The sequence below is a fragment of the Ranitomeya imitator genome, chromosome 6 (assembly GCF_032444005.1).
Source record: "Ranitomeya imitator isolate aRanImi1 chromosome 6, aRanImi1.pri, whole genome shotgun sequence".
Taxonomy (NCBI): domain Eukaryota; kingdom Metazoa; phylum Chordata; class Amphibia; order Anura; family Dendrobatidae; genus Ranitomeya; species Ranitomeya imitator.
Genome location: NC_091287.1, coordinates 344,614,920 through 344,632,043, shown reverse-complemented (window position 1 = coordinate 344,632,043; position 17,124 = coordinate 344,614,920). Strand labels below are relative to the sequence as shown.

The 17,124-nt window shown below is 44.3% G+C and overlaps 1 protein-coding gene across 7 annotated transcripts in view; it reads left to right on the top strand.

Moving 5' to 3' along the window:
- Positions 1-17,124, top strand: part of NFATC1 (nuclear factor of activated T cells 1) — a 308,199-nt gene that overhangs the window by 7,692 nt on the left and 283,383 nt on the right. The window contains exon 1 of one of the 7 annotated variants that reach the window (XM_069730935.1): positions 3,527-3,678. The exons of 5 other annotated variants lie outside the window; for them this stretch is intronic. In XM_069730935.1, the coding sequence (XP_069587036.1) occupies positions 3,594-3,678 (85 nt within the window). In that variant the 5' untranslated portion in view covers positions 3,527-3,593. Of the gene's footprint in view, positions 1-3,526; positions 3,679-17,124 lie in introns of those variants that run through there. One more of the 7 variants, XM_069730930.1, reaches the window with a different exon arrangement.

Below are 17,124 nucleotides of genomic sequence, written 5' to 3'. Positions count from 1 at the left end.
ATATGTATATATGTATATATATATATATATATATATATATATATATATATATATATATATATATATATGTATATATATAATCACTACTATTCCATAATATTTTCTGGTTGGTTGTTGCCTTACAGTACATATATCTCCCACTCCTTGTATGGCAAATATCTATCTTTTATTTCTGTATTATAATTTTTAATGAACACCACTTCCTTGCACAACCTGCTGGGTGTGTGTGTGGACTGTGGAGCAAGCAGGGGTAATCTGTTACTGCTTTATTATGTTCTTCTTCCAGCAATCTTAGGGCTAAGGTAAACAGTCAGTGGAGGAGGCAGAGCTGCTGTCAGGGTATAAGCTAACACTATACATATACAGAGCAGCCACACATCAGCTAACTATATAAGGCAGTAGGTTAGTGGCCATGCTTAGTCTCCCAGTTGTCTCTGCAGTTCTGCACATTTCTCTGAAAACCTCTGTTTAGATTCCTATGTGTCCCTATAATGCTATATGGCTTCATAGAGCAGGGCAGTAATGGTTCCATCTAGTGTCTTATCACCATGTAGCTTAGTGAGTGTCATTGAGTGCCTTGCATACTGTCACTAGTGGGTGCTACAGCTAAACACAAGCACTTGCTGGGTGGGGACTTGGGTGACAATGAACAAAACTGTTACATAGTCATAAAGTATCAAAGCAATGCCAGTGCTACATGTGTATTGTGTGTATGATTACATGGTTAGTTTTATTCATACACTGCATGGTTCTGTTACCAAGGGCCAAAATAATACAGCTTCCTGTCACTAATGGAGAACCAGAACAAAATAATTATAATAATTATTATTATTAATAATAATAATAATAATAATAATAATAATAATAATAATAATAATAAAAACCAAACAAGTGTTTTCTCTTATTAAAAAGACCAATGTAGCAGATTTTCTGTGTTCCTGATAAGCCAGGTTCTGATGTTTTGGATTTGGTGCAGATTTTATGCAGATCAAATCCTTAGCTTTTTTTCAAATAGCAGCAAAATGGATAGTCATCCACACATAGTGATTTTTTTTTTTTTTTTTTTTAGTGCAGATTTAATGTGGAAATTTATATGTGATGTGTTTTTTTTAAAAGTTTTTCAATTTCTGTTGCAAAATCTCCTACATTCATTTCAGTGGTGACCCACTAAAATCCGCAGGTTAAACTGTTGGACGCACATTGTTTCGTTGAGTTTTACTAATGAAAATGCACATAAAACCCCTGAGTAAGGGCGGAAAATATTCAAAAACAATATAGGTTTCTGTTTAAAAATCCTCAGCAAATACACAATGTGTGAACCCAGCCTAAGTTTGTGTGCACACAGCAACCATTTCCTGTGGAATTTTCACAGTGGAAATTTTTTTGTCAATTTTGCATGGCCAATGTTTGCACTAAATTCTGCAGATATTGCTGTGATTATCCCTACGCCAAGACTGCGGATATCTCACTGACCAGAAATTAACATGACATGTCTGCTCTATGAACTGATGGCCTGTGATGACAATTTGTAATCTCAGCTGTACTTAGGTGAGATTTACATATTCTCGACCTGTAATCTCTGTAAAATCCGGTTTAGGTATATATATGTATGTATGTATGTATAAATATATATATATATATATATATATATATATATATATATATATATATATATACATATATATATATATATATATATATATAATTATTATTATTATTATTAATTTTTTTTTCTTTCAATGGCATTTTTAATTTTTAGTGTCTTTGGTAAGCCAAAAAAACAATAACAATTGCTGTGGCAAATTTCCACTAACTTACCCCTGATAGAGCCATACATGATCCTGTGGTGTTACCTCCATGGCCCTTGTCTGACCCTTCCCATGTTGGACATCACATAGTTCTGTAGCACTTTTATCATTTGTACAATTACTTTCATATTACTGTAGCATTTCCTCTTCTCTTTCAGAGACTTTGGATATAGTGTACAGTTTTTGGCTCCTGGCTTATTGTAGAGGGTCTGCCCCTGATGGGGTTTCATGGGCCCACTCTGCACTTTACATGGGACTGGCTGGCTAATTTCTTCTTTTTAATGTATGTTGATTCTGGCCTCTGTGTCATTTTGATACACTTTTTTGTGCGGTGTGCACACAAGCTTCCATGTTGGCGACTGGAGAAAATTATTACCAGTTTAGAATGTTAAAAAATATAAAATGGCCCCAAAAACATTATAAATAAACCCCACTATAACCACTTGGTGGTTATTAAAAAAAATGCACAAAAAACAAGTTTAAAGGAGGCATTATGCTGTTGGATCCTTCCAAGAATCCCACTCATTTCTAGGTGCTATCAATACACTTACACAAGTTTGGGCAGTGCCCTGTGGGTTAGTGGGTGACCTGAGAAAGCAGTGACTGGCTGCATTATCAGTGTTGGCACAGGACACGAGACATTGATTCAGCACATAACACATTGGCCACAGGGGCACTGGACGTGAGACATTGGCACAGTGGCATGGGGCATGAGGCATTGGCGCGGGGCATGAGGCAGTGGCGCGGGGCATGAGGCACTAGCACAGTGGCACGGGGCATGAGGTACTAGCACAGTGGCACGGGGCATGAGGCAGTGGCACGGGGCATGAGGTACTGGCACAGTGGCACGGGCATGAGGCACTAGCACAGTGGCACGGGGCATGAGGTACTGGCACAGTGGCACGGGGCATGAGGCAGTGGCACGGGGCATGAGGCACTAGCACAGTGGCATGGGGCATGAGGCATTGGCACAGTGGCACGGGGCATGAGGCATTTGCACAGTGACACGGGCATGAGGCACTGGCACAGGACATGAGGCATTGGCACAGAACATGAAGCTTTCACGCAGGAGGACAGGACATGAGGCATTGCACAGGGGCAAAGGACGTGAGTTATTGGCCACTGGGGCACATGATATGAGGCATTGGCACAGGAAATAAGACATGGACTCGGGCAAAGGACATGAGGCATTGCACAGGGGCAAAGAACATAATGCATTGGCACAGGGGCAAAGGACATGAGGTATTGGCCATAGGACATGAGGCATTGGTGCAGGAAATAAGGCTTTGACACCTGCAAAGGACATGATGCTTTGCACAGGGGAACAGTAGCAAGGAGCATGAGGCATTGGCAGGGGCATGAGGCATTGGCACAGGGGGAACAGGGCATGAGGCATTCGCACAGGGCATGAGGCATTGGCACGGGGCATAAGGCATAGGCACAGTGGAACAAGGCATTGGGACAGGAGGCAGTGGCACAGTGTATGAGGCATTGGCACGGGGACATAAGCTTGCACTATGTGGGAATCCTGTACAGAGAGGCTGGGCATCCCACGGGCAATAGCTGGAGTATGCCAAGCGTGCTTTGCGGAGCCTGTGCTGAGCCGGGCAGCCTGGTACGGGGCACAGGAGGAGCTGTGCAGAGTATTCATTACTATAACGGGAGGCGGAGGAGGGGGAGGGGCCGCAGCCTCAGCAACAGGTCGGTGGTGAGGAGGAGCCTCCCGTCCCGTGCCCTGCTGCCAGCCTCACTCAGCGGCACCACCGCCTGTCACTGCCGGGAGACATGAGCGCCCCAGGGGACGACCCGGAGCTCGACTTCGACTATCTGTTCGAGTACGAGTACAAGACTGCGGGGCCGGAGCACAGAGGTGGGTGCACCGGCTGTCTGCGTGTGCTGGGGCTCTCCAGGTGTCTGGCACACTACAACTCTCAGCATGCACTGTCAGATTAGGACGTCACGCCATGCTGGGAGTTGTACTAACGGGTCGCGGAACACAATACTGTTATCTCAGCACCGGGCAGTGCCGTGGGATGGGGACCGTCTCCGGTGACAGCAGCTGCGGGGACCGTGCGCTCAGCGCCGGCATCACTATCCGGGACATCGGAGCTGCTCCACACGGTTACCCGAGGGCTCCTCACACTGCGGGGGGCGGGGGCGGCACAGAAGCCCCGGGACACAGACGCCGCCTGGCTCTCGGTGATGTGGTCTGTGTATGTGCCCAGTTCTGTACGGAGAGGGCATAAGGCGGGTGTCTCCTGGCAGGTCAGGCACTGCTGTGCACCACTATGTGTGAGGGGGAAAGGGGCCGAGAATTACCGAACCAACATGGCGGGTCTTATATCTGTACTATAGAGGGGTTAGGTTCACCACCATGGAGGGTCTTATATCTGTACTATAGAGGGGTTAGGTTCACCACCATGGAGGGTCTTATATCAGTACTATAGAGGGGTTAGGTTCACCACCATGGAGGGTCTTATATCAGTACTATAGAGGGGTTAGGTTCACCACCATGGAGGGTCTTATATCAGTACTATAGAGGGGTTAGGTTCACCAACATGGAGGGTCTTATATCTGTACTATAGAGGGGTTAGGTTCACCACCATGGAGGGTCTGATATCAGTACTATAGAGGGGTTAGGTTCACCACCATGGAGGGTCTTATATCAGTACTATAGAGGGGTTAGGTTCACCACCATGGAGGGTCTTATATCTGTACTATAGAGGGGTTAGGTTCACCACCATGGAGGGTCTTATATCTGTACTATAGAGGGGTTAGGTTCACCAACATGGCGGGTCTTATATCTGTACTATAGAGGGGTTAGGTTCACCACCATGGAGGGTCTTATATCTGTACTATAGAATGGTTAGGTTCACCACCATGGAGGGTCTTATATCTGTACTATAGAGGGGTTAGGTTCACCACCATGGAGGGTCTGATATCAGTACTATAGAGGGGTTAGGTTCACCAACATGGCGGGTCTTATATCTGTACTATAGAGGGGTTAGGTTCACCACCATGGAGGGTCTTATATCTGTACTATAGAGGGGTTAGGTTCACCACCATGGAGGGTCTTATATCTGTACTATAGAGGGGTTAGGTTCACCACCATGGAGGGTCTTATATCTGTACTATAGAGGGGTTAGGTTCACCACCATGGAGGGTCTGATATCAGTACTATAGAGGGGTTAGGTTCACCAACATGGCGGGTCTTATATCTGTACTATAGAGGGGTTAGGTTCACCACCATGGAGGGTCTTATATCTGTACTATAGAGGGGTTAGGTTCACCACCATGGAGGGTCTTATATCTGTACTATAGAGGGGTTAGGTTCACCACCATGGAGGGTCTTATATCTGTACTATAGAGGGGTTAGGTTCACCACCATGGAGGGTCTTATATCTGTACTATAGAGGGGTTAGGTTCACCACCATGGAGGGTCTGATATCAGTACTATAGAGGGGTTAGGTTCACCAACATGGCGGGTCTTATATCTGTACTATAGAGGGGTTAGGTTCACCACCATGGAGGGTCTTATATCTGTACTATAGAGGGGTTAGGTTCACCACCATGGAGGGTCTGATATCAGTACTATAGAGGGGTTAGGTTCACCACCATGGAGGGTCTTATATCTGTACTATAGAGGGGTTAGGTTCAACAACATGGAGGGTCTTATATCTGTACTATAGAGGGGTTAGGTTCACCACCATGGAGGGTCTTATATCAGTACTATAGAGGGGTTAGGTTCACCACCATGGAGGGTCTTATATCAGTACTATAGAGGGGTTAGGTTCACCACCATGGAGGGTCTTATATCAGTACTATAGAGGGGTTAGGTTCACCAACATGGCGGGTCTTATATCAGTACTATAGAGGGGTTAGGTTCACCACCATGGAGGGTCTTATATCTGTACTATAGAGGGGTTAGGTTCACCACCATGGAGGGTCTTATATCTGTACTATAGAGGGGTTAGGTTCACCAACATGGCGGGTCTTATATCTGTACTATAGAGGGGTTAGGTTCACCACCATGGAGGGTCTTATATCTGTACTATAGAATGGTTAGGTTCACCACCATGGAGGGTCTTATATCTGTACTATAGAGGGGTTAGGTTCACCACCATGGAGGGTCTGATATCAGTACTATAGAGGGGTTAGGTTCACCAACATGGCGGGTCTTATATCTGTACTATAGAGGGGTTAGGTTCACCACCATGGAGGGTCTTATATCTGTACTATAGAGGGGTTAGGTTCACCACCATGGAGGGTCTTATATCTGTACTATAGAGGGGTTAGGTTCACCACCATGGAGGGTCTTATATCTGTACTATAGAGGGGTTAGGTTCACCACCATGGAGGGTCTGATATCAGTACTATAGAGGGGTTAGGTTCACCAACATGGCGGGTCTTATATCTGTACTATAGAGGGGTTAGGTTCACCACCATGGAGGGTCTTATATCTGTACTATAGAGGGGTTAGGTTCACCACCATGGAGGGTCTTATATCTGTACTATAGAGGGGTTAGGTTCACCACCATGGAGGGTCTTATATCTGTACTATAGAGGGGTTAGGTTCACCACCATGGAGGGTCTTATATCTGTACTATAGAGGGGTTAGGTTCACCACCATGGAGGGTCTGATATCAGTACTATAGAGGGGTTAGGTTCACCAACATGGCGGGTCTTATATCTGTACTATAGAGGGGTTAGGTTCACCACCATGGAGGGTCTTATATCTGTACTATAGAGGGGTTAGGTTCACCACCATGGAGGGTCTGATATCAGTACTATAGAGGGGTTAGGTTCACCACCATGGAGGGTCTTATATCTGTACTATAGAGGGGTTAGGTTCACCAACATGGAGGGTCTTATATCAGTACTATAGAGGGGTTAGGTTCACCACCATGGAGGGTCTTATATCTGTACTATAGAGGGGTTAGGTTCACCACCATGGAGGGTCTGATATCAGTACTATAGAGGGGTTAGGTTCACCAACATGGCGGGTCTTATATCTGTACTATAGAGGGGTTAGGTTCACCACCATGGAGGGTCTTATATCTGTACTATAGAGGGGTTAGGTTCACCACCATGGAGGGTCTTATATCTGTACTATAGAGGGGTTAGGTTCACCACCATGGAGGGTCTTATATCTGTACTATAGAGGAGTTAGGTTCACCACCATGGAGGGTCTTATATCTGTACTATAGAGGGGTTAGGTTCACCACCATGGAGGGTCTGATATCAGTACTATAGAGGGGTTAGGTTCACCAACATGGCGGGTCTTATATCTGTACTATAGAGGGGTTAGGTTCACCACCATGGAGGGTCTTATATCTGTACTATAGAGGGGTTAGGTTCACCACCATGGAGGGTCTGATATCAGTACTATAGAGGGGTTAGGTTCACCACCATGGAGGGTCTTATATCTGTACTATAGAGGGGTTAGGTTCACCACCATGGAGGGTCTTATATCTGTACTATAGAGGGGTTAGGTTCACCACCATGGAGGGTCTTATATCTGTACTATAGAGGGGTTAGGTTCACCAACATGGAGGGTCTTATATCTGTACTATAGAGGGGTTAGGTTCACCACCATGGAGGGTCTTATATCAGTACTATAGAGGGGTTAGGTTCACCAACATGGAGGGTCTTATATCAGTACTATAGAGGGGTTAGGTTCACCAACATGGAGGGTCTTATATCAGTACTATAGAGGGGTTAGGTTCACCACCATGGAGGGTCTGATATCAGTACTATAGAGGGGTTAGGTTCACCACCATGGAGGGTCTTATATCTGTACTATAGAGGGGTTAGGTTCACCACCATGGAGGGTCTTATATCTGTACTATAGAGGGGTTAGGTTCACCACCATGGAGGGTCTTATATCTGTACTATAGAGGGGTTAGGTTCACCAACATGGAGGGTCTTATATCTGTACTATAGAGGGGTTAGGTTCACCACCATGGAGGGTCTGATATCAGTACTATAGAGGGGTTAGGTTCACCACCATGGAGGGTCTTATATCTGTACTATAGAGGGGTTAGGTTCACCACCATGGAGGGTCTTATATCTGTACTATAGAGGGGTTAGGTTCACCACCATGGAGGGTCTTATATCTGTACTATAGAGGGGTTAGGTTCACCAACATGGAGGGTCTTATATCTGTACTATAGAGGGGTTAGGTTCACCACCATGGAGGGTCTTATATCAGTACTATAGAGGGGTTAGGTTCACCAACATGGAGGGTCTTATATCAGTACTATAGAGGGGTTAGGTTCACCAACATGGAGGGTCTTATATCAGTACTATAGAGGGGTTAGGTTCACCACCATGGAGGGTCTGATATCAGTACTATAGAGGGGTTAGGTTCACCACCATGGAGGGTCTTATATCTGTACTATAGAGGGGTTAGGTTCACCACCATGGAGGGTCTTATATCTGTACTATAGAGGGGTTAGGTTCACCACCATGGAGGGTCTTATATCTGTACTATAGAGGGGTTATGTTCACCACCATGGAGGGTCTTATATCTGTACTATAGAGGGGTTAGGTTCACAAGCCCACATGGAGGGTCTTATATCTGTACTATAGAGGGGTTAGGTTCACCACCATGGAGGGTCTGATATCAGTACTATAGAGGGGTTAGGTTCACCACCATGGAGGGTCTTATATCTGTACTATAGAGGGGTTAGGTTCACCACCATGGAGGGTCTTATATCTGTACTATAGAGGGGTTAGGTTCACCACCATGGAGGGTCTTATATCTGTACTATAGAGGGGTTAGGTTCACCAACATGGAGGGTCTTATATCTGTACTATAGAGGGGTTAGGTTCACCAACATGGAGGGTCTTATATCAGTACTATAGAGGGGTTAGGTTCACCAACATGGAGGGTCTTATATCAGTACTATAGAGGGGTTAGGTTCACCAACATGGAGGGTCTTATATCAGTACTATAGAGGGGTTAGGTTCACCACCATGGAGTGTCTTATATCTGTACTATAGAGGGGTTAGGTTCACCACCATGGAGGGTCTTATATCTGTACTATAGAGGGGTTAGGTTCACCAACATGGAGGGTCTTATATCAGTACTATAGAGGGGTTAGGTTCACCAACATGGAGGGTCTTATATCAGTACTATAGAGGGGTTAGGTTCACCAACATGGAGGGTCTTATAGCTGTACTATAGAGGGGTTAGGTTCACCAACATGGAGGGTCTTATTTTACTACTGTAGAGGGGTTAGGTTCACCAACATGGAGGGTCTTATATCAGTACTATAGAGGGGATAGGTTCACCAACATGGAGGGTCTTATATCAGTACTATAGAGGGGTTAGGTTCACCAACATGGAGGGTCTTATATCAGTACTATAGAGGTGTTAGGTTCACCAACATGGAGGGTTTTATATCAGTACTATAGAGGGGTTAGGTTCACCAACATGGAGGGTCTTATAGCTGTACTATAGAGGGGTTAGGTTCACCAACATGGAGGGTCTTATATCAGTACTGTAGAGGGGTTAGGTTCACCAACATGGAGGGTCTTATATCTGTACTATAGAGGGGTTAGGTTCACCACCATGGAGGGTCTTATATCTGTATTATAGAGGGGTTAGGTTCACCAACATGGAGGGTCTTATATTAGTACTGTAGAGGGGTTAGGTTCACCAACATGGAGGGTCTTATATCTGTACTATAGAGGGGTTAGGTTCACCAACATGGAGGGTCTTATAGCTGTACTATAGAGGGGTTAGGTTCACCAACATGGAGGGTCTTATATTAGTACTGTAGAGGGGTTAGGTTCACCAACATGGAGGGTCTTATAGCTGTACTATAGAGGGGTTAGGTTCACCAACATGGAGGGTCTTATATCTGTATTATAGAGGGGTTAGGTTCACCACCATGGAGGGTCTTATATCAGTACTATAGAGGGGTTAGGTTCACCAACATGGAGGGTCTTATATCTGTACTATAGAGGGGTTAGGTTCACCAACATGGAGGGTCTTATATCTGTATTATAGAGGGGTTAGGTTCACCACCATGGAGGGTCTTATATCAGTACTATACAGGGGTTAGGTTCACCAGCATGGAGGGTCTTATATCTGTACTATAGAGGGGTTAGGTTCACCAACATGGAGGGTCTTATATTAGTACTATAGAGGGGTTAGGTTCACTAGCCCACATGGAGGGTCTTATATCTGTACTATAGAGGGGTTAGGTTCACAAGCCCACATGGAGGGTCTTATATCTGTACTATAGAGGGGTTAGGTTCACCACCATGGAGGGTCTGATATCAGTACTATAGAGGGGTTAGGTTCACCAACATGGCGGGTCTTATATCTGTACTATAGAGGGGTTAGGTTCACCAACATGGAGGGTCTTATATTAGTACTGTAGAGGGGTTAGGTTCACCAACATGGAGGGTCTTATAGCTGTACTATAGAGGGGTTAGGTTCACCAACATGGAGGGTCTTATATCTGTATTATAGAGGGGTTAGGTTCACCACCATGGAGGGTCTTATATCAGTACTATAGAGGGGTTAGGTTCACCAACATGGAGGGTCTTATATCTGTACTATAGAGGGGTTAGGTTCACCAACATGGAGGGTCTTATATCTGTATTATAGAGGGGTTAGGTTCACCACCATGGAGGGTCTTATATCAGTACTATACAGGGGTTAGGTTCACCAGCATGGAGGGTCTTATATCTGTACTATAGAGGGGTTAGGTTCACCAACATGGAGGGTCTTATATTAGTACTATAGAGGGGTTAGGTTCACTAGCCCACATGGAGGGTCTTATATCTGTACTATAGAGGGGTTAGGTTCACAAGCCCACATGGAGGGTCTTATATCTGTACTATAGAGGGGTTAGGTTGACCAGCCCACATGGAGGGTTTGGTTTCAGCATTATAGGGATTCTAGTGACAGAGAAACTCAACAAAAAGGTAATAAAATTCAAAAAACACACAGAAAAAGGAAACTGTATTTACCAACACATAGATACAGTATTATGTACTGCAGCCCCCATGATAAAGGAGGAGGCAGCACAGGGGCCAATAACTGGTGAAACAATCATTCATGGAGGGGGCAATTGCCTAGAGTTATAAATGCACACAGATGAGGCCTTTTTAGGGTGCCATTCACACAGATGATGTCAGGCTTACATCATATTAGTGATGTCCATACTATTAGATCAGATGCACCTCCCAGCACTAGGTAAGTGCGCCACACAAGGATAGACACCCCAGTTCCCCAAGCCAAAACTAAAAATCCTGGCTGCACCCTGCAAGTAGTTAAGAATATGCAACAAAAAGATAAAAAAAATGTACAAAATGCATGAGCAATTGGTCAATATTTTGGCTATAAAGCTCAAGCTTGTAACCAATGTCAAGGGTCCTTATAGTATTGCGAGTCCCTACACTAAAATTCAAAGCAACTCAATGAAAAGGACATAAAGTGACAAAAACATCACAGAAAACAAGGCTGGATCTGGTGTCGGTAATATAAAGAGGGTAGGGTCTTGTATCAGTACTATAGAGAGGTTAGGCTCACCAGCCAACATGGAGGGTCTGGTATCAGTAGTATAAAGTAAGGGTAAGTTTAACAACCCACTTGGAGGGTATTGTATGAGTACTATAGTGGGGCTAGGATTACCTACCAATATAGATGGTCTGGTATCAACACTATAGAGAGACTAGGTTCAGCACCCAATATTGAGGGTCTGGCATTTGTACTCTAGCTGGGAAGGATCACAATCCCACATGGAGGGTCTAGTACCAGTTCTTTAAAGGAGCTAGAATTACCAGCCAATATGGATGGTCTGGTATCAATATTAGGCTGGAGTCACACTACCGTATAACACGGCTGAGTGCTATGTGATAAAACATCAGATAGGACTCGGCCCAGTGTTATACTATGGGGCAGCTCAGATCTGTGGATGTTTTCTCATGTCGATGCGGCATCGCAGAACAATCTTAGCATGCTGTGATTGGCAGCGAGACTCTGCTCACTCAAACCCATACAAGTCTATGGGTGTAAGTGAAACATCGCACTGCACTGGGATATCACCCGAGTGCATTGCAATTCCTGCCGTCACCGGCAGCAGAGGAGATGGAGAAATTACTTTGGTAGACCAAGGCTGGAAGGTGTCCATTACAGTAAGATGGCCGCACACACACCAAAGAAAAAAAACAGGGTCGGGGCGGGAAGACAAGTACCTCGCTACTGCCCCGAGCCCCGTTACAGCCAACATGGAGGGTCTAGTATCAGTACTGTAAAGTAAGGCCAGGTTCACAAACCAAAATTGAGGTTCTAGTATCAGTGTTATAAAGTAAGGCCAGGATCACTAACCAACATTGAGGGTCTAGTATCAGTGCTATAAAGTAAGGCTAGGATCACTAACCAACATTGAGGGTCTGGTATCAGTACTATAAAGTAAGGCCAGGATCACTAACCAACATTGAGGGTCTAGTATCAGTACTATAAAGTAAGGCCAGGATCACTAACCAACATTGAGGGTCTAGTATCAGTGCTATAAAGTAAGGCCAGGTTCACTAACCAACATTGAGGGTCTGGTATCAGTGCTATAAAGTAAGGCCAGGATCACTAACCAACATTGAGGGTCTAGTATCAGTGCTATAAAGTAAGGCTAGGTTCACTAACCAACATTGAGGTTCTACTATCAGTACTATAAAGTAAGGCCAGGATCACTAACCAACATTGAGGTTCTAGTATCAGTACTATAAAGTAAGGCCAGGATCACTAACCAACATTGAGGGTCTAGTATCAGTGCTATAAAGTAAGGCCAGGTTCACTAACCAACATTGAGGGTCTGGTATCAGTGCTATAAAGTAAGGCCAGGATCACTAACCAACATTGAGGGTCTAGTATCAGTGTTATAAAGTAAGGCCAGGATCACTAACCAACATTGAGGGTCTAGTATCAGTGCTATAAAGTAAGGCTAGGTTCACTAACCAACATTGAGGTTCTAGTATCAGTACTATAAAGTAAGGCCAGGATCACTAACCAACATTGAGGGTCTAGTATCAGTGCTATAAAGTAAGGCTAGGTTCACTAACCAACATTGAGGTTCTAGTATCAGTGCTATAAAGTAAGGCCAGGATCACTAACCAACATTGAGGGTCTAGTATCAGTGCTATAAAGTAAGGCCAGGATCACTAACCAACATTGAGGTTCTAGTATCAGTACTATAAAGTAAGGCCAGGATCACTAACCAACATTGAGGTTCTAGTATCAGTGCTATAAAGTAAGGCCAGGATCACTAACCAACATTGAGGGTCTAGTATCAGTGCTATAAAGTAAGGCCAGGTTCACTAACCAACATTGAGGGTCTGGTATCAGTGCTATAAAGTAAGGCCAGGTTCACTAACCAACATTGAGGGTCTGGTATCAGTGCTATAAAGTAAGGCCAGGATCACTAACCAACATTGAGGGTCTAGTATCAGTGTTATAAAGTAAGGCCAGGATCACTAACCAACATTGAGGGTCTAGTATCAGTGCTATAAAGTAAGGCCAGGTTCACTAACCAACATTGAGGGTCTGGTATCAGTGCTATAAAGTAAGGCCAGGATCACTAACCAACATTGAGGTTCTAGTATCAGTACTATAAAGTAAGGCCAGGATCACTAACCAACATTGAGGGTCTGGTATCAGTGCTATAAAGTAAGGCTAGGTTCACTAACCAACATTGAGGGTCTAATATCAGTACTATAAAGTAAGGCCAGGATCACTAACCAACATTGAGGGTCTGGTATCAGTGCTATAAAGTAAGGCCAGGTTCACTAACCAACATTGAGGGTCTGGTATCAGTGCTATAAAGTAAGGCCAGGTTCACTAACCAACATTGAGGGTCTGGTATCAGTGTTATAAAGTAAGGCCAGGTTCACTAACCAACATTGAGGGTCTAGTATCAGTGTTATAAAGTAAGGCCAGGTTCACTAACCAACATTGAGGGTCTAGTATCAGTGTTATAAAGTAAGTCCAGGTTCACTAACCAACATTGAGGGTCTGGTATCAGTGCTATAAAGTAAGGCCAGGTTCACTAACCAACATTGAGGGTCTAGTATCAGTGCTATAAAGTAAGGCCAGGATCACTAACCAACATTGAGGTTCTAGTATCAGTACTATAAAGTAAGGCCAGGATCACTAACCAACATTGAGGTTCTAGTATCAGTGCTATAAAGTAAGGCCAGGATCACTAACCAACATTGAGGTTCTAGTATCAGTGCTATAAAGTAAGGCCAGGATCACTAACCAACATTGAGGGTCTAGTATCAGTGCTATAAAGTAAGGCCAGGTTCACTAACCAACATTGAGGGTCTGGTATCAGTGCTATAAAGTAAGGCCAGGTTCACTAACCAACATTGAGGGTCTGGTATCAGTGCTATAAAGTAAGGCCAGGATCACTAACCAACATTGAGGGTCTAGTATCAGTGTTATAAAGTAAGGCCAGGATCACTAACCAACATTGAGGGTCTAGTATCAGTGCTATAAAGTAAGGCCAGGTTCACTAACCAACATTGAGGGTCTGGTATCAGTGCTATAAAGTAAGGCCAGGATCACTAACCAACATTGAGGTTCTAGTATCAGTACTATAAAGTAAGGCCAGGATCACTAACCAACATTGAGGGTCTGGTATCAGTGCTATAAAGTAAGGCTAGGTTCACTAACCAACATTGAGGGTCTAATATCAGTACTATAAAGTAAGGCCAGGATCACTAACCAACATTGAGGGTCTGGTATCAGTGCTATAAAGTAAGGCCAGGTTCACTAACCAACATTGAGGGTCTGGTATCAGTGCTATAAAGTAAGGCCAGGTTCACTAACCAGTTCTGAAGGTCTAGTATCAGTACTATAAAGTAAGGCCAGGATCACTAACCAACATTGAGGTTCTAGTATCAGTACTATAAAGTAAGGCCAGGATCACTAACCAACATTGAGGGTCTGGTATCAGTGCTATAAAGTAAGGCCAGGATCACTAACCAACATTGAGGGTCTGGTATCAGTGCTATAAAGTAAGGCCAGGTTCACTAACCAGCTCTGAAGGTCTAGTATCAGTACTATAGAAAGACTAGGTTCACTAACCAACATGGAGAATCAGGCAAGAGTATTATAAAGTAAGGCCAGGTTCACCCACAAGTCTGGTATCAGTACTTTAGAGTAAGGATAGGGTCACCAATCAACATTAGGGATCTTCTGTTAGTACTATGGAGAGACTTGCCTAAACAACCAACATGGAGGGGCTACTTTCAAAACTGTAGATAGGCTTAAGTTCTGCAACGAGCATGGAGAAACTGATATCAGAACTATAAAGTAAGACTAAATTCATCAACTAACATAGAGGGTATTGTATCAGTAGGGTCTTGTATATGGCATGTCTACAGTGGAGGGAGGAAAACCCTTTCACACAGCTGGAAGGGATTAGGCTACTTTCACACTAGCGTTTTTTGACATACGTCGCAATGCGTCGTTTTGGAGTAAAAACGCATCCTGCAAAGTTGCCCGCAGGATGCGTTTTTTCTCCATAGACTTTCATTAGCGACGCATTGCGACGTATCACCATACGTCGCATCCGTTGTGCGACGGATGCGTCGTGTTTTGGCAGAACGTCGGCACAAAAAACGTTCCATGTAACGTTTTTTTGGTGCGTCGAGTCCGCCATTTCCGACCGTGAATGCGCGGCCAGAACTCCGCCCCCTCCTCCCCGGACCTTACAATGGGGCAGCGGATGCGTTGTAAAACTGCATCCACTGCCCACATTGTTCCTTTTTTTTTGCAGTTTGCGTTGGTACGTCAGGCCGACGCATGGCGACGGCCCCGTTCCGACGCTAGTGTGAAAGTAGCCTTAGAGGTTCCCCCCATTTAATTGGAAAGTGTAAGTAGATTCTTGCTATGTAATCTGATATGGGTATGATGTAGGGACATAGACTTATTATTCCAGTGGAGTATAACTTAGTTTTCTGGGTGCAGCAGTTATGATTGAAGTTTCATGTGCTGCTGATGTAGTAAAGCTCACATGTTGAGCTGTGTGTAACCCCGCCACACCACTGATTGGCAGCTTTCTGTGTACATTATATACTGACAGAAAGCTGCAAATCAGTGTTGGGGGCATGGTTGGACTAGGAGGCAGGAGGCATCTAGTCCTGTAGTGATAATCTCCTGCAGATAAAACACTGATTTTATTGAAACAGCACCACAGAGCCTAGCAAGTGACACATCACTGGAATTAGGTTCTCAACCTCTACTTCATTCTGGCATCAGATTACAAAGCAAAAACCTGCAGACAGAAGCCCTTTAAGAGACAGGAAAAAGTCAGGAGTCCTAGAAGTGGGACCTGCTTTTATGGTATAACCTGTGGATATAATATAAATGTCTAAGGTGGGAATATTCCTCTTAGTGCTATACTCACAGCAACTACAGTCGCATTACACGTGGACAGGACTCCATGCTGTATCCAGGCTACCTCATTATTATTGGAACCTGTAAGAGACAGGATATACGCTTCTCCCTGCACCAGTATGTTTGTTCTGATGAAGGTCCGGATGTGGACCAAAAACATTCAACTTGCTTTTATGGATGCACATCAATAAAACTTTTTTTCTGCATATGATAATTACTCATCCAGAGTGCCGAGTTTTTTCTGATTTGGATTGATTGGGCTGGACACCCTACTTGAGCACCTACTCTATGCACCATTACGAGTGCCGTGTTGTTTTGTTATTACCTATTACTCTTAGTTGGTTACCTACAAAGGCTGAAAACTGGTCATCCCTAACGCTTCTCAGTGCTGAGAGTTTGCGGTAGTTGAAGCCAATCTAGACAAACGTGAGCTAAATACAGCAGCACAAATCTCCGTCTTTTCCTAGTAGAGTAATATAAGGTATCAGTAGAATGTTAGGTTAAAGTGTTGCTTAAAACAAAGCTGGAAAAACGTCATCATGATAATGTTATATTTTTATGAACGATGGACTGGTAATAGAAACCCCATGGATCCCATATAGTCATGTTGCGGATGCAGCGCTGCTGTCACTTTATTTTTACTCTACTTATAACAGAGCAAAAAATGGAAATAATGACCAAAAAAGAAACCCAACAAAGTATAAAATATCTGTCTCGCAAATGCCCCATCCTTCCGCAGTAAGACTTGGCCAGCGCTTCCCTTTTGGACTTGATTATTGTCTCCACCAATGACTCCACTGCAGAACACTGGGACATAAGAACAGTGGAGTCAGCCATGGAGGCCAAGTAGTAGGATTAGTTGGGAAAGGTTCACTGGGGAGAGCTTTAGTACTTAGACCA